Source organism: Camellia sinensis, chromosome 12 (genome assembly GCF_055761805.1).
Source record: "Camellia sinensis isolate YWXY chromosome 12, ASM5576180v1, whole genome shotgun sequence".
Lineage (NCBI taxonomy): Eukaryota > Viridiplantae > Streptophyta > Magnoliopsida > Ericales > Theaceae > Camellia > Camellia sinensis.
This window is the reverse complement of record NC_138972.1, coordinates 160,496,662-160,523,973: the sequence shown is the minus strand read 5'-3', so window position 1 is coordinate 160,523,973 and position 27,312 is coordinate 160,496,662. Positions and strand designations below refer to the sequence as shown.

Genomic DNA, 27,312 nt, shown 5'->3' with positions numbered 1-27,312 from the left:
GCGTGTCAGCCACCAATGATTGTGCAAAAGAAAAAGTAAAAGAAAAAGAAAAAGAAAGAGAAGTAGACAAAATATGCAAAAGAAAGAAAGAAAAAAATGTGCAAAATAAAGAAAGAAAAAAAAAGAAAAAAGGAAAAGATTCATTGATTGAGGGGAAGCCTCCGCCTTTACTCACCAAATACCCCTTGATTCCTTGTGGTTTGACTTTCCTTTGTCGTGCTTAAGATTCTCTTGTCGGAGGTCCAACTTTCAGATCACTACTAGGATTGAATCTAGTGTTTGTTGAACTCCAAGAGTCACACACACACTTTTTATCATGGGATCTATGCTTTTCACATAATGCATCACTTTCTTTCATGAGGAATTTTCTACAGACTGTGCACATTGTGTTTTCTTGTAATGGTGCTTCTTGGATAATCTTATGTGTTTTAAGGTACTAATCTGAAATTTCTAGATTGCTCCACCATATTATTTTTGTCGATTTCTTCTTGTTCACTGTTTTCAGTGTTTGTGGTTGCTTTTAGTGAGGGGGAGTTTGGTTCATCTTGATTTGGGTTGGTAAGGGAGTTTGGTTTCTCATTGCAAGAGTAGTTTAGCATGAACACTTTGTTATGTTTGGTAAGGGAGATTGGCTATATGTTTTGCATGTTGCTATGCACTATTTGCCCTTCTTGTATGTTCGGGGTGTTTACATCGTCATATCATTGCTTATGTGGTTTATGATCTTACTTTTGTTGTTTGAGAGTTGTTTTTCATGAGTCTTAGTTTTCATCTATTCATGTTTTCCATCTCATGTTTCAAGTTAATCATGTCATATGTCTATTGTTTTTTTCATATACTCTTGTGGGACTAATAGTTGTTTTGGAGATTGTGGCACTAATGACTGTTTTGCAGATCATGACCTTGAGAAAGAAGTTGGTTTTGTTGGCTGTAATGGGTTGGGGTGTTTAGGATTTTATTTGTTAGGTGTGTTTTGTCACGGCATTGCCAAAGGGGGAGATTGTTAGGTTTTATTTCTTGGCAAACCCGTTTGACAAAACTCCTTTCAGTTGTATTTATTTTTGCACTTTTATTTCAGTGAGGCTATGAGTGTTTAGATGCGAATCCAACCCGAATTGTGCTTTTCAGAGAAGGTACTACCTATGTTGACAAATCCGGAGACAAAACATTGTGTTGATTCAATTGTTTTTTTTTGTGTTTTTGTTCTGTCCGCTCGAGCGGAGCTTTGTGAGCTCGAGCGTAGATTAGTAGGTCTCAGTATTTTGTCAGGGCAAGCAAAAAATACTGGTGGGTGTGATTATACGCTCGAGCGGATTCTCCTACGCTCGAGCGCATCTCAGTTTGTTCGCACGCAGTTTTTGGTCAGTCCGCTCGAGCGGGCTGTGTTGAGCTCGAGCGGACCGCGCGATCCCAGATTTCCAGATTTGATTAAGGAGTTGGTTTTCTTCTGAATCTAGGATTACTTTTGGCTCTCTATAAATACTTGGTTTTCTCCCAAAACTAAGTGATTGATGGAACTTCTCCAGATCTTATTTTTGGATCTTAAGGTTTATATCTGGAGAGATTTTGCTAGTTTACTTTGATGTTTTTATTGAGTTTTCAACTCATGATTTAAAGAGAGTACATCAAAGGTTTGTTTGTTATACACAAAAGAGAGAATTGTTCTTCAGTTGTGGATTCTGAAGAATTCGAGCCTGAAGCTTTGGTGGAATCCGGAGTGGCTCATCAGAAAGACAATTCCGTGGTGAAGATGGGGTTGGAAGAGGCACATAGAGGTTGGTTCAATTAGGCGTTGTGGATTCGCTAGGTGATTGAAAGTATACCTGTGTAATTCCTTTAAATCTTCTTAGTGGATTGTTCTTGTGGCTGTTGCCCGTGGTTTTTTTATCACAGTTGGAGGTGTCCAATTGTGGTTTTTTCCACGTTAAATCGTTGTGTCTCTTTGTTTGATTGTTTGATTGTGATTGTTATATTCTGCTTAAAATTGATACATAATCACAAATCAACATCTAGGGGATTTCTAGATTTATTTTTCATTTATTAACTTTTTCCAATTCACATGCCTGCATTTATTGATTTGGTCAAAATTCCTGATTAGCATTTAAAATTTCCTCATATAAATAATTATAGATACAGCCCCTGCATAGTTACTGCAGTAGCCTTTTTAATTTCTCGTGTACACTATGATTAGTGATAAGATTGTTAAATTATTTTTATAAAAAATTTTAAAAAACATAATTTATATATTAAAAAAAAATAATTTATCACTAATTATAGATGCAGGTCGTGCATTGTTACTGCAGTAGCCTTTTTAATTTCTCCTGTACAATATGATTAGTGATAAGATTGTTAAATTATTTTTACAAAAAATCTTAAAAAATATAATTTATATATTAAAAAAAATTAAAAAAAATATAAATATTTATAATTATCCCGTGCATAGTACGGGTGATAAGCTAATATTTTTAATATGAATGTGATGAATATGACGTATGAGATAGATAATAGATTCCACTCTCCTAGTATTTTATTATTGTGAATATGATATATGTGATAGATTGCATTGTTTCAGTATTTTATTTATTTGATTAAATCATTTTCAATATTTACAATTTTATTATTTTATTAAAATTCAAGAATTATTCAACTGGATTAGATAATTTATTTTAAAATTAATTGATTATTTCACTATCCTAGAATTTGTTCGATCATATTATTGCCTGTCTATATTCCAATTGATTCGTGCACATATGAATAATTAAAATTAGTACAGTCTATTTTGAAAAATAAATTAAAAGTTATTTCTCAACTTTAATCTGTTTTCCTCTCTCACAAAAAATTAAAAAATAACTTTTAATCCCCGTCTCAAAACACTTCTACATCCCCTCAGATAAATATAACATTGGAAGTTGAGGAATGATAATAACTGTCGCATACAGTGAGAATAAAATAATTCTAACAATAACCAAAACCAAAGGGTGCAATGTCGCTTTCCAAAGCACATCCACAAACAAACAAAACTATTTAGTATTCGTTTTGCATGGCAAGTTTTTTAATTTTTTAACTATTTTAACTATAAAAAGATAAAATAATTTTTTTATCTCAATAAAATAAATATCACATTCAAATCATAATCAATTTATTTTTTTCTCTCACAAAAATTAAAAAGTCAAAAAAATTATTCCAAACAAAACTTTTTAGCCTTGGACAAAAAGAGTCAAAAAGTCAAAAAACTAACTCACATCCCAAACAAACACTTACTGATTTTTTGGAATTTCACATTTTTAATGATGTTTTTGATTTTTTATAAAATAATTTTTTTAATGTATTTAAAAATGATTTTTTTTTAATTATATAGAAAAAACATGAATAACTGACTTATTTCATTTACTTTTTAAATTTTTTTTGAATTTTTATTTTTATTTTTTTAGCCTAAAAATCAAGTTACCAGGATTCGTTTAAGAAATAATTTTTTGTGATTTTAATTAAAATATAATAAGATGAAAAAAATTGAAGTTTTTAGTAATAAGATTTTAAACTTTTACAAAAAGATGGATAAAAAGTAAAGAAAATAATAATTTTTTTAATTTATTAATTTTTAACTTTTTAGTATTTTTTTTTTTTTTTTGATTTGGATCTTTTTAAACCAAAGCCAACTATTTTGAACGTCGTAATGGCGTTCCACATGGACCTGTGGTCAACAACAACGTGGGCCCATCTTCTGGCCTGCGGTCTTCATATGCGTAATCTAGAAGTTTTTTTTTTTTGAGGACTCGTAATCTAGAAGTTAAGCACATGAATTACAATAATCTTCTCTTAGCAATCAAAAATTACTACAACATTATAATTTGAACACACTTAGTAGGTTTTGACATGCATTAAAAATATATATATTTTTTTACATATATACGCTTATTTAGGTTATATCAATTAATATTTATCAATATTTCATTTTTACTTTTCTATCAATTTTTTCTATTTTTTCACATATTTTTTTAATTAAATTTAACAATAGTATAATTAAATAGCAACGACAATAATTTTTTTACGTTATATTTGATTCATAAATTTAGATAAAAATTTTAAAATAACAAAAAAAATTAAACTTATATTTTATTTACATTATTCTCACATTTTTTTTTTTCATTCACAATCTTATTTAAGAAAAAAGAAAAGAGAATTCATGAATTCTTTGAAAAAGACATCTAAAATAAAAAATTGAAAATGGGGTAGAGTTGAGCTACAACCGTTTCTGTCGTGTCACTAATAGCACTTTGGGCTTTTTTTTGATTGTTTAAATTAAGGGTTTGGTTATGGTGTGCAACTTACACCTTACACCTTATACCTTACACTTACACCTTACACTTACACCTTTTGTAAAAAATTAAACCTTACACTTACACCTTTTTTGAGGTTGCACACCATGTGCAACCCACTTACACCTTACACCTTACACTTACACCTTATACTTATACTTACACCTTATACTTACACTTTTTGTGTAAGTGGCACATGGTGTGCCCTTGCACACTTAAGAAAACTCCTTAAATTAAATGTAAAGTTTGAGGATCATATGCAATATAGTTAATGATAAAAATAAAATAAAATATATTATAAGATATGTGATTAGTTATATATATTATGGAGTCATTTATATTATATTTGGTTAAGATGTGATATAAGATGAGAATAATTATTTTTGACATTTAGGCCTAGTTTGGGAAGATTAAGGCCAAGTTTGGCAATTCAAAAATAATTCATCTTTTTATCTTTTTATCTTTTTTCCATCACATCACCTCTCTACTTTTCTGCACATCTTTTCGTAAAAAGACAAAAAGTGCACTTATTTAAGTCATCCCAAACAACCCCTAAATAAGTGCACTTTTTGACTTTTTATGAAATATGGGTTGGGTTTTTTTGGGCTTGAAGTGATGTGTTAGAGAGGTGATGCGACTTAAATAAGATGATGTGACTTAAATAGGATAGTGACTTTTTGACTTTTTATCTTTTTTCAATCATGCCAAACTTGGCCTTAGATAAAAGATTTCTTTTATTCAACGGTGAAGGATATACAACAATACTATAGAGATTGGTATTTCATATCTCCTTTTGCATTATATATATCATTCAGACTCTTTATATCTAAAATAATCAAACACAAAATATAAAAAAATAAGAAAATATATAAGACCCACCCATATTATGAAGTTGTTTGGGAAGTAGGTTTGGGCAGGTTTAAAATAGCAATAAAAAACAAAATAAGTTTTTTAATTTTAATAAGATAAAATATTACATCTAATTAATAATATTACATTATTTCTCTCATAAAAAAAATCAAAAAAATCAAAAATTCTTCCCAAACTAAATTTTTTAACCTAATACTAAAATAGCCAAAAAAATTAAAAAACCAACTTACTTCTCAAACCAAAGCCTATATCTGAGTCCATTCTAATATCCGTTCCACATATACGGTAAACAAATAAGGCGTTAGCCTACTCTAGCTCCATTTGGGAAGATGGATTTGGGATTTTTTTGGTTATTTTAGTCACAAAAGATAAAATAGGCTATTTTAATTACAAAAAATAAAATATCACATCCAACCCATAATCATTATACTCTTTTCTCACAAAAAAAATTAAAAAAGTCAAAAAGCTAAAAAGCTCTCCCCAAACTAAATTTTTTAACCCAAACTAAAATAACCAAAAAACAAAAAAATTAAGATCCTGTTTGATTGGGGGATATGAAGATTGGAATTGGATATTATATCCGGTGGGGTCCATATATTCCATGTTTGTAATTTTTTTTGAAGGGGATATAATATCCGGTGGGATTGTATATCTCTCAAAAGTGGAGGATATACAATACCACCTCCCATTATATCATATCTCCTTAGTTGGGATATGATGTAAAAAGTCCAATTTACCCTTTTGTCTATCTAACATAATATAATTTAATATATATTTTTGAATTTAATATAATATAATTATTGAATTTAATTTAATATTATTGAATATAATATAATTTAATTTAATTTAATATAATATAATTTAATACAAATTTTAAATATAATATAATATAATATTATTGAATTGAATTGAATTGAATTGAATTTAATATAATATAATTTAATGTAAAATTTTGAATTTAATATAATATAATTTAATATAAATTATGAATTTAATTTAATATAATTATTGAATTTAATTTAATATAAATATTATTGAATTGAATGAATTTAATATAATATAATATTATTTAATTTAATTTAATTTATAATATAATTTAATATAAATTTTAAATTTAATATAATATAATATTATTTAATTTAATTTAATATAATATAATATTATGAGAGCAATCTTAGAAATTACTTGTTATATCTCACAATATATTTTGTAAAATAAATATGTATAACATATATTCAATCTTATATATCAAGTCAATAAACATGACTTAAGGATATATACTATCTAATATTTATATCCTATTTATTATATATTTTGATTAAATCTCCCATCATACTATAGCTTCTATTTTATATATAGTGAAATAAATGGGATCTAGAAAGTCAACCTCAATCCAAACGAAGCCTCTGTTTATTCAATTAATGCATAGGCTTTTGTGGTCAGAGAATGCATAGGCTTTTTAATTTTTTTTTTTTTTTTCCAAATTAAAAGCAGCCGACGCGCTCCTGTAATTTATTGCCACCCAGGAGGGCATACTCCAAACAAAAAACACGACACTGTTTGAATACCCATTTTTATTTTTATTTTTTTTAAAAACTGAAATCTCCGCCGGAATGGTTCGCCGGCCCCATTAGCCTCTCTCTCTCTCTCTCCAAGTATAACAGTTGACATAGTGAACTCCCACTCCTCTCTCTCTTTCTCTCTCTATTGAAGAAACTTGGGCTTTATACATATTTGTGATCTCTCTCTCTCCAAGTATAACAGTTGACATAGTGGACTCCCTCTCCTCTCTCTCTCTCTCTATTGAAGAAACTTGGGCTTTATACATATTTGTGAGCTTTGAGAGAGAGAGAGAGAGAGAGAGAGAGAGAGAGAGAGGGGAAGGGAGAGGAAGAGGGAAAGGAGCTATGGATACGCCAGTGTCCGATACGAGTCGGATCACACCGGCTTGGTCGTCCCTGATCGACTTGATGAGGGGGTGCACGCTGGGCGGGTCTCGGATTCTGAAGGAGGAACTGAGGCAGAAGATTACGATTCCCCAGTACCTGAGGCTAGCCATGCGCGACGCGATTCAATCCAAGGACGTCGCCGCCGGGAACCACCACTACGCCTCCGCCGGCGAGGCCGCTCAGCCCCCCGACTTGGCCCTGGTGGTGTTCATCAATTCGCTCAGCGGTGGGCGCCACGGCCCGAAGCTTAAAGCGAGGCTTCAGGAGTTGATGGGCGAAGAACAGGTGCCTTTCTTTCTTTCTTTCTTTCTTTCTTTCTATCGGTACAGTACATAAATATTTATATAATTCCATGTAATGGATGCTATATGCAGTGATTCAGTAAACATTATTAAAGCGTAAAGAAATGTATATATGTTTTTTTAATATGCAATTTTGTGTACAGAGATTCAATTTTAATTTTTTTTCCTGCCTATGGAATATTAGGTGGCTACATCTATGTAGCTGCAAATGCATATGTCGAATTTGTATTCTTTTTCTTGCTGCTTTTTTAGCCATGCCGATTGATTGAGTGATATGATTACTAATGTGGAGGTTGAAGATGTAAAATAAAAATGGGTTTGTTTGTGTACTAATGTAGTTGTATTAATTAATTGGGATTAGATCTATGAAATTACCTAAAAATCCTCATTAGATTTAAGGTGACTTGGTTATTTTTGTAAAATTCAAGGCAAAACAGTCTTTTCCTTTTACCTTCAATCACATAGGATTGGACTAACAATGCCAACTTCTTGTATGAATGATAATCCCACCCTTGGGGGGATTAGTAGTCTCATGGGACTGTTAGTTCCATGCCATATATGTTTAGCCTCCACTCTTTAAGAGGTACCTAGCTGCAAAAGCCTCACTTGTAGTTTGAAATTTAATTTAGGGTAAATTACGCAAACCTTCTTGATAGTTGGTAAAAATACATGTGGCCCCATTAGTATTAGATAATTACATTGTCCTCTCTTATGTTTTACAATTGCATTACATTTACCCCACAATAGTTGGTCTATTGTTGTTAATAATAGGGGTAATTCTTTTGGTACACCGCAAAAACCTCAATACACACTATTTATGTCGTTCAAATATATTTTTTTGAACAAAAGTTAAATGTGTAGACATAAATTTATAAACAAAAAACAGTGGCCTTGTTTGGTTTGTGTTTCTCAAAAAATTTTGGGAAAAATTTTCTACAAATAAGTTTTCAAAAGTAATCAAACCAAACAAATTTTTCCAAATTTTTTTTCCAAAACTTGTTTGGTTTACAAGTTTTCCAAACAAATCTCTCTCATACACATCAAATCAATCACTTTTTCCAAAACTCTCTCTCAAAATAATTTTTCAAAACATCTTTTGAAAAAAAATAAACCAAATAAATTTTCGTACTTTTTATCTCAAAACATGTTTCTCAAATATAAACCAAACAAGCCCAGTGTTTTTGGGGCATAAATAGTTGAATGGAATATATATGTGAACAATTCATTTTTTTTTATAAGTTTGATGCAAAAATAGCACTCGCCTCCGTCCCGACTTTTCAATGGATTGGGTAAAATCCGCTCCCCATTCTCATTGGGTAGGGTCAGGTCCCATGTGGAGTGGATCAAAATGACCATCCTTAGTGATGACAATGGTGATAGTAGCGTGTGGCTGTAGTGGCCGTGGTAGTGGAATCGTGGCGGTGGCAGTGGCGGTGGCGGTGGCGGTGGTGATATAGAGTGGCGGTGGAGGTGGGGGTTGAGTGGTGGCACTGGTAGTGGGTGTTGGAGTGGCGACGTTGATAATGGTGAGTGTGTTAGTTGTAGTAGTGGTGGTGGTGGAGTGGCTGCAGCGACAGAGACTGTGGTAGTGGTGGTGGAGTGATGGCACCGGTAGTGGGCAGTGGAGTGACAACGGTGGTAAGGGTGTTGGTGATGGTGGAGTGGTTACGGTACTAAAGGTGGTGATGTGGTTGTGATGGCATGGTGGTGGAGGAGGTGGTGGTGGTGCGGTGAATGAGATGATACCTATTTAAATGGGTTTAAATGTGTCCTATGTCCAAACCATTTATGAATTTGGATAGGTTTTAATGGGCATAATTGGGCAAGTTCACGGTTTCTTAGTTTATTGAATTAAATAAACTAAGAAAAACAAACTAGGAAAACAAACATTTAAATATTGCAGTCATTTAAGAAAATTAACTAGTCGAAAAATAAAAAACTTAGCCTTAACAAAGTCTTAGGGGGGCAAGGTGTATGCAACTTTACCCCAATTTTTGGAGAGGCTATTTTCGTGACTTGAACCCGCACCACTTGGGACACTAACAACAAACCTTATTTTTTTGACCAAATGCAAAACTTTTACCATCGAGTTTTCTATTGTATAACATTATATTTACATTTTATATGGAGTATTATATTTTCAAAATATCTTCACTTCTTTTTAGTATAATTAGGCTAATTTTGTGTATATTTTTTACGAAATATTTGTTTAAATTAATTTTACTATGTAATTTGTTTGTTTCGGTAGGATTTTACAATTCTCGATCCAATTCTACGATCTAATTTTGTAAACTTTTCCAACAATCCAATGTAGGATTCCGATTTTAACAACCTTGTAATTACCAAGAGGGCAAGACAAATCAAATTGCTTGTTCGCCTGATCACGACATTCATACGGATATTGATGGCACATTGGCGTTATTGTGCAAATGATGATGTTAGCACGCCATTGTTACCTTGCGATGGTTTCCAGAGTCCAATAACGGTTAATAGGGCATGATTAAATTGCTATGATACCAAGTTGAAGTCCAAAGTGCGAGGAATTAGGGTTAGGGTTAAAATAGAAAGAGAAGAAGAAAGAAGAGAATACAATGAATAGGATTTGGGAAGATAACAAAACCCTTCCACCTTAGCACATATTTATATTAAAACACTAATATGACATAAATCTCAATAAAACAACATAAAAACACTTGACTATTGTCACCGACAACTAGCGCTATTTGATGGTCCAAATAAAGCTATTGCTATTGGGCTTAGATGGAGTCTTCTTGTCTACATATTTGCTCTTCTGGATGGTTATGTGGTTCAGGCGTTGAAGGCTTACTGACACCAATATAAGCTATTTCTCATGTATATGTTTCTTTTATTTTTCCTCTTGAAACGTCAACTCAACTCAACAGAAGTCTCAGTTGTTTCAATAAAACATCATGGTTTAATTTTGATGACAACTGTAACTATGAATTTTTTTGGTTCTTCTTTATGCTAGGTTTTTGACCTTCGATTTGTGAAGCCTCATGAATTTGTTCAATATGGATTGGGTTGCCTGGAGATGTTGGCTGATATTGGGGACTCATGTGCCAAAGAGACTCGTGAAAAGCTAAGGGTTGTGGTACGCATATGGCCAAATGAGTTGTTCAGTTTCTTTCTTATGTAACAGCTAACTAATAATCAAGCTGTATTATTTTAATTGTATTTCCTCTATGTAACTGGTAATAGTCAATGTGAAGACATATATGCTAACTTTTTGCATGAACTTTGGTTCTGAATTTTTACATGAGAAATCGTGGATTACTAGGTTGGTTTGGCAGGTTGCAGGAGGTGACGGCACAGTTGGTTGGGTTTTGGGAAGCCTGGGAGAGCTTCATAAACAAGGGCGGGAACCAGTTCCACCAATAGCAATTATTCCACTTGGTACAGGAAATGACTTGTCTAGGAGTTTTGGTTGGGTAAGCTTTTGTTTGCAGCCACTTCTCAGGTTTTCTTCTTCTGTCCTGTCTTGTTGAGTGGTGCCTTTTTTTCTTGCCAGGGTGGCTCATTTCCGTTTAACTGGAAATCAGCAGTCAAACGAACCCTCGACAGGGCTAGTACAGGTTTAATATGCTGTTTAGATAGGTGGGCATTCTTTGCTTTGATTCTGATTACTTAAATTCATGTTTGGAATTGTTCTGTTTTCTGGTTCTCATTCGTAGATATTTCTATATTGATGATGCTATTAATGTTAGTACCAAGGAAATCAAATATTGCTTCAAAGGTTGATTCTCCAAAGCCATTGGTTTCTACCATGTTCATGTGCTGAATATCTAATTGATTATTATTTTTATTTATTTTAATATTTGATCAGTAAGATCACTAATTTTAGGCGTCTCTTGCTGCCCATTGTTTGCTTTGGTTGATTTGGTTGGAGCGCAATAGGTGTGTCTTCCAAGACGTGTGCCATTCAGTTTCTTGGTTAGAGAATTGGCTTTTGCTGGTATTGCATAGTTGGGTTACGGGTTCGGTTGATCCCGATGTTTTGGTTTTTGTAGATTTTGTAGAGGATTTGCTTAGTTAGTCTTGGTGGCCCTTTTGCGGGTGTTTTGTATTGGTTGCATCGCCTTGATGCTTTTCTAATAAAGTTTGCTTATTTATCAAAAAAAAAAAAAAAAAGAAAAGAGAAAAAAGATCACTAATTTTAGGGTTGCCCCCATGCCACCTCGGATGTCCCAGACTTCCACGGGCTTTTTGGCTTTTATGAAAAGACGTATAGAAAAAGTAGAGAGAGTGATGTGATTGGGTTCAAAAAGCCAACACCCCAAACGGTGCCTAATGTTCTGTTAGTTTATAGAGTTTGTATTCATTATATTGACCCATTTAATTTAATATGTAAGTTGTCAATCTAGTTGTTATGTTCATATACTGATGAACTCCTCTAAGTTGATGCTCAACTAGTTAACCAAAATCATTATTATATGGATTATGGACTTCTGTAGGTGTATGCCAAAAAAGGAAAAATAAAAAAAGGGACTTCTGTAGCTTGTATTAGATGACAAAAGGGGATTAACCAATTGGTACACCACATTTTGGGTAGAGCTTGAATGACAGAAGGAACCAACTGATACCATTCTATCAAGATTAAATACAGTGATAATCACACATAGAGGTGGAAAATAAAGACAACCTTACATGGTTATTTGCTACTTACACATCAGTGGATAACCTTGTGTTAATCAAAATTAACAAAAACTCTATAAAACCAAGTTTGCTTGAAAAAATACCTACTTGGTAACTTGGTAGGATTCTACTAATTATTAATAAATTGAATTTCCTTAGAATTGGTCAGAAATTGAAACCTAAGACTTAAAAAAGAAAAAGCAAAGGAATATGATATGTGATTTTTTTCCCCTATTAATTGGTCAAAATCGAGGAAAGAATACACCTTATTGAAAATTTCAAATGAAACTGGTATTTAAAGTATACGTAGCATGGTAAAAGAAATTTTAGGAATGTAATTTTTTATAATTTTCTATTTATATATAGAAAACTAACTTAATTAATATTCTGTAAAGTGATGGATATTATAGTCCTTCCAAATGTCGTTTATTGAAATGGAAATCAATCGATTTCATAATGAACTAGTTACTTTTTGAATAAACTATCTATTAACTAGTTAATTAGTTTATCTACTAACAAATTGCAATAAATAAAAAATAATATCCAATAATCTCTATTTTTCCTTGCCTATTTTTTTAAAAAAAAAATTCAATCTTTTCAGCAAGAAGAATGCTTAGGTTATCACTGTGATATAAGAGTACCTTGATTGAAGACTGTACTTCAGTAAAGTGTGGTACTGATGTCAAATTTGAACCAAGGGTATTGCGTAGACAAAATGACATCTCTCTCTTTCTCTGTCATGATCTTATCCTACCCTCTCGTGCAATTTCAAGTTGCCAGAGATGACCAAGAAGTGGCTGAAAGGACCCGAATTTGTGAATTTTTTTCCAAGGATACCTCTTATTGTTGGATTCTACATAGCTGCTCATAAAGGTCCATACATTCAGTTTCAAGGTTTTTGGGATAGAAGTGATGTTTTATACAATTTTGATGGTCAACAAATATATTTAGCTTATGCTTTCTAGAACACAATCATTCTCATGTTAAGTATTGTTTTTGGCTCCAATGAAAGAAACATCTTGATATATATGTATGAGTTTGTATCTGCATACTTGCATGTCTATTACTTTTGTAGACTTTGGACTCTATACAACATTCTCATCTGTTTCTGGCCATCACATCTTCATATACTTGGCAGTTCTATGAAGCATAACTTCATTTTTTTGCAGTTGGAATGTTTTGATATCAATGCCTGCTGGGAAAGTTGTGGATCCACCCCATGCTCTGAAACCTGTGGAAGAGATTTCCCTTGATCAGGTAGTGATTTTAGCTATTTTCAATGCGTCTTGTTTCTCAGTCGTCTGCTTTTGCAGGACTACCTTGCTATTTTTTATTTTTTAACTATCCTTGTGCTGAATGAAGTTCTCTCTTAGTACATCTTAGTTTAGTTGGACTGCAGCTCATCTTTTCATGTTGCTGTGATGGCCATGAATGCGTATTATGTGTGCATTATTCTTTTGTTCTTCTGCTTTACATTAGTCACACCGATATGTTAATATCATCCTAGGCTAGCCGATTACTTTTCTATGATTTGCCTTGCTAAAAATAATCTTTAATGCTCTTGATGAGATTTTCAGAAAATATTGTCTTAAGAAAGTAAATCATCAATACTAAGAAAGTAAATAGGCCAAACAGGTGTGTCTTCTCTTCTAATACAAATTTGAGAAGGTACAAAGCCCCCTTCATAGGAACAGTTAAGTAACATACAATGAAACTCAACCCTCAGACTGCACCCTAGGTATAACCTGATAACTGGTAAAGAGGCTTGTGGGTCTGTGACTCTGAAGTCTGTAATGCAGATGAATCGTTCCGTTACTTGGATTAAGCAATAATGTAGCATTCATGTTTCGGTTTACAATGCCACTAAAATGACATAGACATTCATAATGTCCTCATTTACACTTGCTGGACAAACAACCATAGTGAAACCATCCTTCCTAGGATCTTGGGAATAGACTAACCGACTACCCTTATTTCCTGCCTTCTATACACAGAGTTTTAAAAGGCTTTCCTAAAGCTCGCCTTGCCTTGAGGCAAAGGTAAAACGCATCAAGGTTTTGATTTTTAGGCATTACTCCCCAAAGGCTTGTGCTTCATAGATTGAGACATGCGCCTTAGGTGCGCTTTGTATGCTTTTTGCAAATAAGCATGTGAGGAGTATGCGCATGTAGAGGTTGCCTTGGGCTTTTGTTAAACTTAGTCTATTAGATTGTTTAAACATAAAAAAATAAAAAGAATCCCTTTTTGCAACTATATTCTATTGGAAAAATTAAGTAAATGATCAATCAAGAAAAAACACAGTTAATGGTAAAGTGAGAAGCTCAATCACTGAAGTTAAAAATATCAATTTCACTTTCAGTAAAGGAAAACTTCTTTCTATGTAGTAAAATGTTCAACAGATTAAAGCGAAAAGCATTTACATCTTTATATTTAATTTTGTTTTCATTTTTTTACTATTTTAAAATATTTAATTTATTCACTGAAGATTAAAATTTGAAATTTGAAATTTGAAATTTGAAATGCTTACGCCTCAACGCCCTGAGACTTACGCCTCGCCTCATGAGGGGTAAAACGCCTCGAGGTACACATTCACCTTTAAAAACTTTGTCTATACATAGTCCTTGTTTATAGCCTAAATTAGTTTGCATCACTTGGTAATTCTTCCTCCACAATTACAAAATGTTTGTAGATGCTAGATTCTTTAAGCTAGTAGTTAAGAATCACGGACACCTCTAAGAAAGTAACGTGTTGTGTCTGACACCGTGTGACGCTCGTTGAACACTTCCCTATTTGATAGTTTGATATACATTGTTGGGCTTATTTCCTAACACTTAAGCTTTTGGGATAATTGGTGACTTAACATGGTATTAGAACTAGGGTTGACAGAGGTCTTTTTAAGTTGAAGTCTCTCCGTTGGCATTTGGTATTCTGCCCTTGTTTGGTTTCTTCTTCTTTATTTGGTTGTTTGCTTTTTTTTTGTTTGGTTTCTCTATTTGTCTCTCCAAATATATAACATATAATAATTATTTATCATTGCATCTGCCATATAATAAATATATAAAATTATATATTTTGCACGTGTCCCTTGCGTGCCATGTCCTACATTTTTTTAAAAATTTACGTGTTGGCATGTTCGTATCATGTCACGTGTCAGTGTCCGTGCTTCTTAGGCTACCAGCAATGTAGCTTTAACAATTAAAACTTTGCCACATTGTTAAGTCTTTTTGAATGACAAATAAATGTGGAAGATATATGGAGATATATGCACATTAACTTGCTTATTTATCCAGATAATAATGGCAATAATTGTTATCATTACACTTAATAATTATAGAAAAGAATGCATGGAAATCAAATGGCAAAATAAGGTTCAGTCATCTTACTTTTTGTTGAATTGATTTCTTATAATCCATTTGAAAGGAAAGATGTTGTGCACTCTAAAAGTGTGCATTTTGAAAATGGAAATCATATAAAGTACACTTTTCAAGACTTAAAGGTTTGTTTGATAAGGGAAAATGCCTCATCTTTAGGTTGGAAGAAGAAACAGGAAATCCGTGTTGAACTTCTAGGTTCTCTGTTTCATCTTGATACCAAACTTTATAGTATGGATCATTTCTGTAGGGCTTTCTTTTTTATTTTCTTCCAATCTCTTTCATTCTTTTTGATGCAGCAGCAGTACATGGAGGAAGAGTCTGATCCGTTTGCTCTTTTCTTTGCATCATTGTTTCCCCTAAGCTTTTTCTTTTGATTCAGTTTTTGTTTTAAAATTATTCCTTGAACAGTTTAGGTCTTTGAAGTTATTATGGTAATTTACTCACAGTAGGGAATTTTTTGCCTAATATATTGCACTTTGATTATCCATTATAATGCACCTAATAGAATGACCAGAAAATCATGATTCCCTCAATAGTGTTTCCTTCCAATATGTTATGTGTTCAATTTCATTTCCTGTGCGTGCAGCATAGTGCTTGCGTACCCCATCTGCTAGTATGATGACAGCATCAACAGGCAGTCTGGAAAAAGTTGAAATAAAGAATACATGTGGGGGACAGAAATATTGGATTGGATATTTAAATGCCTTTTCATCGTTAGTTGAAATCATTCTTAATCTAAATATTATGTGATTCAACAAATTTGTCTAGTTTTTATTTTTTTTCTTTTATTGGTTTTGAATCTCGATGGATTGCACAGGAATTGAAAATAGAAGGGGAATTGCCTGAGAAAGTGTCTTGCTATGAAGGCGTGTTTTATAATTATTTCAGCATAGGTATGACATTTTGGCCTTAAGAAACGATAAATGATTCATATTTCAGCTGTTTTTATTTTTTTATTTTTTAACCCAATTATAGATTTGTTACATCAAACTTGCAGCCTTTGAGCTTTTCATTTTAATTTGTCATGAAAGTTTGAACTTTCCTTCCAAAATGTAGCTTTGACTCAATTTTTATGGGGTTGAGCAAAGTGAGACTTGTCCTTGCCAAATCAATATGTATTGCAAGGGGTTTGGATTTTATGTTTTTCCACTCATCATCTTCTTGAACTCATACCTAGCATTTTCATAGAAAAGCTGTCTATAAAATTAAATTACTCATCTGATGAAATTATTATTGTTATTTTTTTTGGTGTCAAATGGTCCCAAATTAAGTAGTAACAGAAGATCCTTGCATTTACCCAGAAAACGTTACCCAACTTGCAAGGGTTTGCTAGCTTAACCTTCTTCCACCATTCAGCTTTGATTACCTTCTTCCCCCATTCAGCTAGAAGGAGATTTTTGTTATCCGAAAAAAAAAAAGAAAAAAAGAAAAAACCCCGATTAAAAGAGACGGACAACTTAAGTTGATGAATAATAGAAAGTATGCCATTGTAAGATTTGTTTGAAATTTTGATGCAACCTCTTATTCAGTTGCTTTTGATGAATTTGTTATCCTTGATGTTTTTTTCAGTTGCTTACCTTAGATATATATGGATGCAGGAATGGATGCACAAATTGCTTATGGCTTTCATCATTTACGCAATGAAAAGCCTTACCTTGCACAAGGTCCTTTTGCAAATAAGGTCTGACTGTATTTCTGTCTCTCCTGTTTTTGGTTACGAGGTGCTAATGCACCTACATCTGTGAAGCTTGAACATACCAGGAGTTCCTTAATTTTAATCTCCATTTCCTTCATAGAAACCATATTGATTGAATAAAGTGAAAAAGATAGAGATTACGCATCAGCAAAAGATGGTTAGAAGGCAATATTAAGAAAAAAGAATCCAATTATGTCAAGGATTGTAATATTTAGGGAGCTGACAGGCAGAGAAAGAGAAGGAAAAGATTTGGTGGGGGGTGCAACAAATAGAAGACAAACTCTAAAACTTCTTGTGCTTGCTCCTTGCAATTTAGGCCAACGTTCACGGGTGAGAGAGGATAATCCACTATAAATAATAGAGTACAACGGTGAGATAAAAATAAACAAAACCCGACATCAATCCTAAGACCCCTGCTCAAGGGTAATTGAATCCCTGAGTCCTCATAGGTTTCACGCTCATTGATATTTTTGTAACTCACCCCTCACCTCTTTATCATGCACCCCCTAATACAGCACTCCGGGCTGTCCTTGTAGCACCTTTGATTATCTTCCCTCTCACACTCACACTTCTCATATATCCATATATACACATGAGAAGGTTGAAGAGATACAAATCCACACCTTTTCCTCTTTCCTAGAGTTGCCAGCCCATAAAAACTGTATACCAGACAATGATGATCTGCAATGCTTTTTCATTGCTCTTGATATTTGGCTTCCCAATTCAAAGACTTCCCTTTTACTTAATGGTCCTCACATGCAACAGACAAAAACCTTAAATGTGGCCTGTCAACTTTCCAACACAGCTTCTCAATGCAGTATTCCTTTTACAGCTTTTTGTTATCTTCTTTCAATTGCTTTGTTGACATGCTGGAGCATTAATTGCATGCATCAAACCTTTTGATATTCATAGATCCACATGAAAACTCTAGTTAGCAGCAATATACATCACAACTTAACCTATATCATCTCACGCGGTTTATGAATCAAAGCTCTGTACTCGGCCTTTGCTTTTGACCTAGCCATATGCTTCACTTTTTAAGCTTCTTGTGACTGGGAGGGTTTGGTGAGCCATAGGGGAGAGCTTTGAACTTTCCATCATCTGTTTGTACCGTGTTGAGCCCCATGCTCAATGGTGGTTCCAGAGGGGGGCAGAGCCCCAAATTCAATTCCACTTTGGTAAACTATTTTTCTGTGAGAGAGCTAGACTGTTTTATATCCATCAGACAGTCACACGACAAAAAAATTATTACCAAGGTGGAATTGGATGCTCCAAAATGCCCTGATTTATAGAGTGCTAGGGAACATCTCAGAGGATTAATGGAAATGACTTTAATCAATGAAGCACAAAGGGTACCTATTATACTTATGTCCTTGGGTTGGTTCACGCTGTTATTCTTGGTTAGGATTTCAATAACCAAAACCTATTGCAAGTTTTCTTTTGATTCATGTATATTTGTATTGATGCAATTGCTTTGCTTTGTACTGTCTATGATATTTGCAAATTTGGATTCTCTGCATTTTTTCTGGATTGATTGAAATTCAACTGCTGTATGTTGTTTAGATGTGCGAATTACAACATGGATATTGATTATTGAATTTTTTAGTAATTAAATTTTGTTGATATGCTTAATGCATAACACATATTGGGCATAAACATGCAAGTTTTAAAGTGATTCTTCCATTTTTCACAGTTGATCTACTCTGGCTACGGTTGCAAACAGGGATGGTTCTTCACACCATGCATAAGTGCTCCAAGTTTAAGGTCAGAACACTCCCACCGAATGACATTGTCAATGTTGATTATCTCAATGGTACAACATTCCATGTTATTTGTAAAATAAATTGATGTATATTATTGATTGATGTATTACAAGATTGATAAATTACAATTCCTATACAATCTATATATAGAAGAAAATGTGGTAGTAGGTGTAGTGGAGGTGATAGTGGGTTAGGTGAAGTGGAGTGTGTGGTGAAGTGGAGGTAGGTGAAGTGGAGTGTGTAGTGGAGTAGGTGAAGGTAAAGATGGGAAATTCTAACAGCCCCCCGCAAACTCAAGGAGGAGAGAAACTAACCAACTTGAGTTTGGAGAGAGTAACAAAACAAGAAAATACATAAAAATAAAAAAGGATAGGAGACACTGTATGGTCGTGTCAGACCGTTGGTGAAGACACTGTATGGGGTGTCATAACGTTGTAGAGGACACTGTATGGTGGTGTCAGACCGATGTAGAAGACAGTTTATGGGGTCATGTCGGACCGTTGTAGAAGACAATGTTGTGACAGTTTACGGAGTCTTGCTGGACCCTTGTAGAAACTAACCGGAATCAATGTCGGGACAGTTTACAGAGTCTTGTCGGACCCTTGTAGAAACTAACCGGAAGCTATGTCGGGACAGTTTACAGAGTCTTGTCGGACCCATAAAGGAGCTAACCGGAATCAATGTCGGGACAGTTTACAGAGTCTTGTCGGACCCATAAAGGAGCTAACCGGAATCAATGTCGGGACAGTTTACAGAGTCTTGTCGGACCCCTTAAAAAGTTGCACCCTCAAAAGGTGTGCCCAAAGTTGTCAAAAAGGCGTGCCATCAAAAGGCGTGCCCAATTCATCAAAAGGTGTGCCATCAAAAGGCGTGTCCATTTTATCAAAAGATGTGCCCTGAAAAGGCGTGCCAGTGTGTCGGGCGGCAAGAGGCGCGCGATGCGCGTGGCTGCCTCGGCTATTTAACCATGACAGAGCCTGAGGCCGAGGCAGAAGCAAAAAAAAACTGCGAAATCCTCTGTAAAACTCTTCGTTGTGCTGAGAGAGAGAGGCTGTAACACTGTTGTGCTGAGAGAGAAACTCTGTAATACGCTGTAACACTCTGTTGCCCAGAAAATGGCTTCGTCTTCCCGTGGTCTGCTCACTCTCTTTCCAGACCTTAACGAGTCAACGAGAGAGAGAACTGGTGCGGTGGCACTGGAAACTCAACCAAGCGCCCCGGAGTTTACTCCGTTGAACTTTCCGATGCGGTCTGTGGAGCAAAGAATGGCAGTGCAGTCGGATGTGGAGGCCAATCAGTATACTTTGAAGGCATGTGTGGAAAGCATGACGGCGGTCACAAATTTGTCGAACCGGTTGCAGAGTAGGACAAATGAGGTGCAGCATTTAAACTCCCAGCTGGCTCTGCTCCAACGCATGTATAAGGATGCGCGAGCAGAGATAAGCGTGCTAAAGGCAGAGAACAAGGAGCTGAAGCGGAAGGCCACCGTGATGTTCCGATTTGGAGGGCCGCCATATGCTGCAGTGGAGGAGCAGGGAGGAGGCAACTTGTTTGGTGGTCGAGGAAGCACGGAGGCAACACCGTCAAGGACCGCCCAGGACGGAGGCAAAAAGAAGAGACCGGCGGCAGAGTAGAGAAGGGATGTCGGTGTGTGGCCGCCTGCAGGAAAGAAAACAAAGCTATGTGTTTGGGTTGTTGTTGTGATTTGGTTTTTTTTTTTTTTGTTTTTTTTTTGTTGTGTGTAAAATTGTGATCGGGGTTGATCCCTGAGATGAATAAAAGATGGTTTGGTGTTTGTTGTTTTTTTTTTTTTTTTTTTTTTGAATAAGAATAATAAAAAGAATAAATTAATGGAGAAAGCATATAAAAGAGATAAAGAGGGGTTGAAATAAAAGAAAATAAAATAAAAGAAAATGATGATGAGATGTCAGGGAAGGAGAAGGCAGGTCGGGGATAGTGCTCTGCAAAAATTAGATATATATATAGATATAGATATATATATATAGATATAGATATTTCGGTTTTTTTTGTTTGTGGGTTTTTTTGTTTTTTTGTTTTTTTTTTTTTTTTGGTGTAATAATAATAATAATAATAATAATAATAAGAATAGATTAAGGAGGAAAGCATGGGCTCTCGTGGGTGCTGAGTAGAGAGAGGTGTGGGGTTAAAGTAATGGAATCAGAGAAATGATGAAAGTGGGTGGAATTAAAAAAGAAAAATAAAAATAAAAATAATGTTATCATAAAGTGCATGTGGGGAAGTTGTTGCTTTTGCTGTGTGGGGTTGGAATAAATTAAGAAAAAAGGATGGAGATGATTAAAGGAAGCATGGGGGAGAGAAAAAGGGACCAGAGAGAGAGGGAGTGGGCATGTGTATCTGGTCGTTTCACTGTCAGTAGAAGATGTATCCACATGTTTTTAGTAATTCTTAATAACACTTGTATCCACAAATTCTGCAGCACTTCTGCAAGAAGACTGGTACATTTTTCTTTTTCTTGTACATTGCTAGAGGCCCCATCAAGAAGTACGTTAGCGCTGCTGAATCCTCCATCATGTATAGTCTTAACTGCTGAACCACCTTCACAAGAGTGTCCACGCTGGAACCTCCTTCCTCGGCGAAGCCGGTGATGTGGTGTGACAAAGAATTGCTCGTCCAATCATCGACAGACTCGAGACAATCCCAACCACATAGAAAACCATCACCAATCCAAGAACCCAAGGCATCAACAGGAATCCAATGAAAAAAGTAACCGATCCACACAGCATCAGAGCCAACGAAATCCCCAACAACAACGATGCAAACCCCGCCGGCGATATCAGCGGCGTCTCCGGTCGTCGCCTAGACGAAGGCACCGCCGCCGGAGATGGATCGGAAAACTGAATCGGCGTAGGAGGAGAACGGAGGAGGTTGCTTTGGCGAGGTATGTGTAAGAAAAAATCTTAGCGGACTAGGTTGAGGTCCGGCGGGCAGCTAAGGTGAGGTTGCCGCCCGCCGGGAAGTGAAAATATCAGGTTCTAAACCTGCTCTGATACCATGTAAAATAAATTGATGTATATTATTGATTGATGTATTACAAGATTGATAAATTACAATTCCTATACAATCTAGATATAGAAGAAAATGTGGTAGTAGGTGTAGTGGAGGTGATAGTGGGTTAGGTGAAGTGGAGTGTGTGGTGAAGTGGAGGTAGGTGAAGTGGAGTGTGTAGTGGAGTAGGTGAAGGTAAAGATGGGAAATTCTAACATTATTGGATTCATAGTAGTCAACTTTACTATGTTTTCGATAAGTTGCATGTTTATCAAAGTGTTCATCAGACAAGTGCATGCACTGCAAGCTATGATTATGCTAATGCTCAAATACAAAGTCAAGCATCCATGATTTGTTAATTGTGGGAACCACAGGATACTGGCAATAAAATTACTGAATTATGGCAACCATTTGCTTTACCTTGCCTAATAATTTACTAGTGAACTCTTTAGTTTTTGCTCATTGAAGGTTCCACTAGTGCATTACCAACAGTACTTTTCACTTTGTTTCATGTCCCAACTTTCACTTTGAAGAAATCATATGGTAACTATATTGTTTAATTTAGTAAATTCATGTAGGCATTTATGGCCATGACTCTCTGTCTGGATTTTGGAGAGTACCGCTGCCGACTTCCATCTGTCTGCTGAAACACAAACACAACACGTGTTATAGTTCTTTTGTTCAAGCGTAGTGATATTACTTGTGTACAGTTAGTTACCTCCCCTATGTTGTGATTGCGTAACCTAATCTTTCAAAATAATGACTAGCTTGTCATTGCTCACTTGCATCCTCAACAACATTGTAATTGCAGGGGACTCAAGAACATATTAAGGATGTATGTTAAGAAGGTCAATTGCTCAGAATGGGAACAAGTTTCACTTCCATCAAGGTCAATTTCAAGAGTTTTACTATTTGTTGCTTTGCATGTATTACAATCAGAGTGATGATTTGTTACTGTCTATCACTGTTAAAATACTTTTCGATGACTACAAATATATATACATTTTTTTGTGTGTTCGTGACAAGATTTAAAATATCTTATTCATTGGATTGGTTCCACCCAAATATTTCCCGTCTTGATTTTTTTCTGAAAGTTACATTGGTAAAATCTTCATAGTATTACACATTTAGCCGATTACTATTTCTTCTTTTTCTTTTTAATTTTAATTTCTTGTATGGCTATTTTTTCATGTTTTTAAGTTTTGGATTTTTTTTTCATTTCATATACCCTGATAGTTTTTATTTTTTCAGTGTCCGGTCAATAGTTGCTTTAAATCTTAATAACTATGCGAGTGGAAGAAATCCATGGGGTAATCTGAAGCCAGAGTATTTGGAGAAGGTATAATTTTTTGGCCACCTAAAATGCCATATCTATCAGCATAATGATGATGCATTATAGTTGCTTTTTGGTAGGCCTTATCAAAGTTAATGACAAGTTCTTATAGTAGCTATGCACATATAGGTAAATAAAACCAATGCAATGTGTTTAGTAGAGGTCAAATGCTATTTTGAAACCTATAAGAACATTTGAATGGAAAAGCAGAATTTTCTTCTCCTTCAGTTGGTGTGAGGCTGGTTCCCCAATAATAATTCAATGTTATTCCCTCCAAAAAAATAAAATACGCGAATGATTGCAGATTAGAAATATGATTTTTTTAAAAGCATTATACAACCCAAATGTCCTCGTAACTTACAATTTTAGAATTGTTTTTTGCCCGAATTCTCTTATGTGGCTATGATGCTTCAAAATATGACCATGGTCCCCGGATGCATTTAGACACCTCCTTTAGTTGTTCCCAAAGACATATCCTCTCAGATATTAGGTTTGAGGCATGTTTGTTCTCTTCTTATTCTTCTCTTGGGTGTCTTTATGCTGCATGAGCAGCTATGCATTGCATTTTTTGTATAGGATCATATGTGTTTGTTATTTTGTTTTTATTTGATGATAATTAGGATAGGAACTTATACTGCCTGCTTGATGTACTCTTAGAAAGAAACTATGTCAAACCTCAAGCTAAAAGTGGTGTTATTGAAATTGTTTCTTTGTTTTACAGAGAGGCTTTGTTGGGGCTCATGTGAATGATGGTCTTCTAGAAGTTTTTGGCCTAAAACAAGGATGGCATGCTTCCTTTGTTTTGTCTGACCTTATTTCTGCTAAACACATTGCCCAGGTACCGCATGTTGTAATTTTCTTTCATTCAAGCATGTTGCATATATACTAAACATGGCAGAAAATATATGAAGTTCTAATAGAAAAAGAAAAGAGTAAGGAAGCAATCTCTGAAAACTTATTCTTCATCTTCTTCTTCCGGATCCTCAATATTGAACTGGCTGTATTTATAAACTATGAATAAACTAGCAGGCAGACTGTATAGTCCAAATTCTCATATAACAAAAAAATTTCAATATTTTTGGTGGTTTGTGGATGTTATATTCATATACATAGAAAATGAAAATATGTAAAAAACATATTTCTTTGTTGTGTCAATGGTGTATTCATATCCTGATTTTTGTAAAAAACATATGCTTCTTTGGAGGAATATATACAACATTGAAAATTAAGGGAAATAATATTAAGGAACTGAAATTTCTATTAGTGTATACTTTGGGTATTTATAGACTTTGTAGCAACTCTAAGAGCACCTCTAACACCTAATAGGCACATTTTGTGTAGCAAAAATATATAGAAGTGAATTCTGTATTTTGACTAGTTTGTATTTCAACAACAGTTTTTTACTCCTGAGATTATGTTGTCTAGCCTCCAAGGTTGTCCACATGTAGCCTGCATAGGAGGATGAGGTAGAGGCTCCATTTTTGTGTTGAGGCTAGACAAAAATGTCTAAAATGCTTTAAATATCTATTCTATTGGAGATGCTCTAACAAGCAATTTCTACTAAATTCAAATGCTTGATGCCTAACTTTTTCTGTCTGTAGAATGTCGAAATAAAATGGGTAATTAATTAAAAATTATTTACCCCCTCATCAATCTAACACCATATTCTTATAGAGGTTGCAAAGCATGTACCAAGACTTTCGGTTATACTAAAAAAGCTTGACATGTTTCACATTTGTCCTCATTTGGGCTTAGAGTAGTTTGTTTCTCTATTGAAATTAGATGTTTCCTTTCATCTGATCACGTCACCTTCTAGAGTTTAATGTATCACCCACAATTTAACTACTGAACCAGTGGCCCTCTATAATTACCCCCAAAGAGTAATGAGGATATTCCCATGTAGTTGTGAACATCATTGTTAACAAAACTTTGTTATTACTACACAACTGTGATAGTCAAATTTTAATGAAGTCTATCAACATCTTGTAGGCTTCAGCGATACGATTTGAGCTTAGAGGTGGAGAGTGGGAAGAAGCTTATTTGCAGATGGATGGGGAGCCATGGAAACAGCCAATGAACAAGGATTACTCTACATTTGTGGAAATTAAGAGAGTGCCATTTCAATCAGTTGTGGTCAATGGGGGAGTATTTTCAACACCTTTATCCAATCAAGCTTCCTAGCCTGGATCATTGGAAATTACTCTTTACAATTCAGAGTCCATGTAAATCATATTCTTATTGGAACGGATGGCTTGTAATTTATATTTATGTGATTATAGTTATTAGCACCGGGTAATTGTTGTATCAAGTTGTAGTCTTAGTCAATCCATTGTGAACAACTAGCCTAAGAATTATTACTGAGAAATTTAGTTATTAGAGTTGCTAGATTATATTTTTCAAAAATGTTTAGTCAAAAGTCTCTCGCTAGCTTCTTAATACGAATGTTAACAACATATCTTTTTGCCCTAGGTGATGGCCAGGAGGATGGGTGGCTATGGGACCGTTTCTGGCCCTCGCCATTGGTACGAGAGGCTCCCCCCAGAGGTCCACACTATCGTTGATGATGTCGACTTCGAGCCTTTCTACTCAGGGCTGAGCCACTGCTATACGAGACCTTGGTGGAGAGGTGGTGGGACACCACCAATTCTTTCCATTTCTCATCGATCGGGAAGCTGGCTCTGACCCCGTATGACTTTTTAATGTTCACAGGCTTGCGGGTAGGGGTTGGCGACCCAATCCCATTCGATCTTGACATGGCACAGTGGAGAACTGCACAGCGTCATCTTCTCAATTCACATCATAGCATAATGTTCAGAAAATGTTTCATATCAAACATAGTTTTATTTAGTTATTACTCACAGATAGTTGCACATATAGCTTGATAGCAACCAATGGATCAATAGCTTATGGCGCGTGACCTACACAAACATAACAGATACACATATTGAAACACTTACTCAAAGAGGGGCAACTGTACACATCCCATTTTTGACCGCTCGCATGACTTGGGCGCTTTATCATTTCAAGAAATTTCACTTTTGACGACTAAATTTTTAGTTGTCGAAAATTTTGCCCGACTAAATATTTTGGTCACCGGATTGGTCGCGGGAAGATTGTCTGGGAAGGTATTGACGACTAAAAAATATTTAGTCGCCAAAAGTCCTATAAATGGCGACTAATATTTTGGCGACTAATATTTTTAGTCGTCAAAAATAATATTTTAGTCGCCAAAGGGGTTTTTTTTTTTTTTGGTCTTATTTTTTTATTTTTTTCATTTTATTTTTTTAACTATTAAATTCTTAGTCGCCTAAAGTTTGTTTGACATTTTGATTTTTTGACTATTTTTGTCTAGGGTTAAAAAGTCTCGTTTGCGATACGCTTTTTGACTTTTTTTATTTTTGTGGGAGAAAAAATGAAATGATTATGATTTAAATGTGATATTTTATTTTATTGAGATAAAAATTCTATTTTGTCTTTTTATAATTAAAATAGTCAAAGAGTCAAAAAATTTGACATGCCAAACAAAACCTAAATAGCATCTTTGTTTGTTTGTTGATATGCTTTGGAAAGCGATGTTGCACCATTTGGTTTTGGTCATCATTGGAATTATTCGATTCCTACAGTATTATCATCCCTCAACTTCCAATGTTATATTTATTTGAGGGGATGTAGGAGTGTTTTGGAAAGATACTTAAAAGTTATTTTTTAGTTTTTTTTTTTAAATTTTTTATGAGAGGGGGAAGTGGGTTAAAAGTTAAGAAGTGACTTTTAACCCACTTTCCAAAATAGGCTGTACTAATTTTAATTATTCATATGTGCCCGAATCTATTAGAAAATAGAAAGGTAAGAGTACGGTCGAGCAAATTCTAGGACCGGAGAATAATCAATTAATTTTAAAATAAATTATCTAATCCAGTTGAATAATTCTTGAATTTTAATAAAATAAAAAATTATAAAAAATTGTAAGATATTGAAAATGATTTAATCAAATAAATAAAATACTAAGACAATGCAATCTATCATATACAT

General features: G+C 34.4%; 1 protein-coding gene across 1 annotated transcript; it reads left to right on the top strand.

Moving 5' to 3' along the window:
• Positions 1-6,570: 6,570 nt before the first annotated feature.
• Positions 6,571-25,686, top strand: LOC114280728 (diacylglycerol kinase 7). Its single transcript, XM_082896646.1, has 12 exons — positions 6,571-7,420; positions 10,427-10,549; positions 10,749-10,886; positions 10,967-11,052; positions 13,260-13,347; positions 16,282-16,357; positions 17,063-17,145; positions 18,854-18,924; positions 22,762-22,839; positions 23,202-23,289; positions 24,005-24,121; positions 25,273-25,686. The coding sequence occupies exons 1-12, from the start codon at positions 7,094-7,096 to the stop codon at positions 25,462-25,464; spliced, it is 1,467 nt and encodes a 488-aa protein (XP_082752772.1). The 5' UTR covers positions 6,571-7,093; the 3' UTR covers positions 25,465-25,686.
• Positions 25,687-27,312: the final 1,626 nt, after the last annotated feature.

What these genes read in the sequence shown, in the direction of transcription:
- LOC114280728 (XM_082896646.1), top strand. Translation starts at nt 7,094, where the DNA reads ATGGATACGCCAGTGTCCGATACGAGTCGGATCACACCGGCTTGGTCG. An exon ending in TTAATATGCTGTTTAGATAG is followed by an intron (nt 11,053 to 13,259) that starts GTGGGCATTCTT and finishes ATTTTTTTGCAG; the next exon opens with TTGGAATGTTTTGATATCAA. An exon ending in ATAAGTGCTCCAAGTTTAAG is followed by an intron (nt 18,925 to 22,761) that starts GTCAGAACACTC and finishes TTGTAATTGCAG; the next exon opens with GGGACTCAAGAACATATTAA.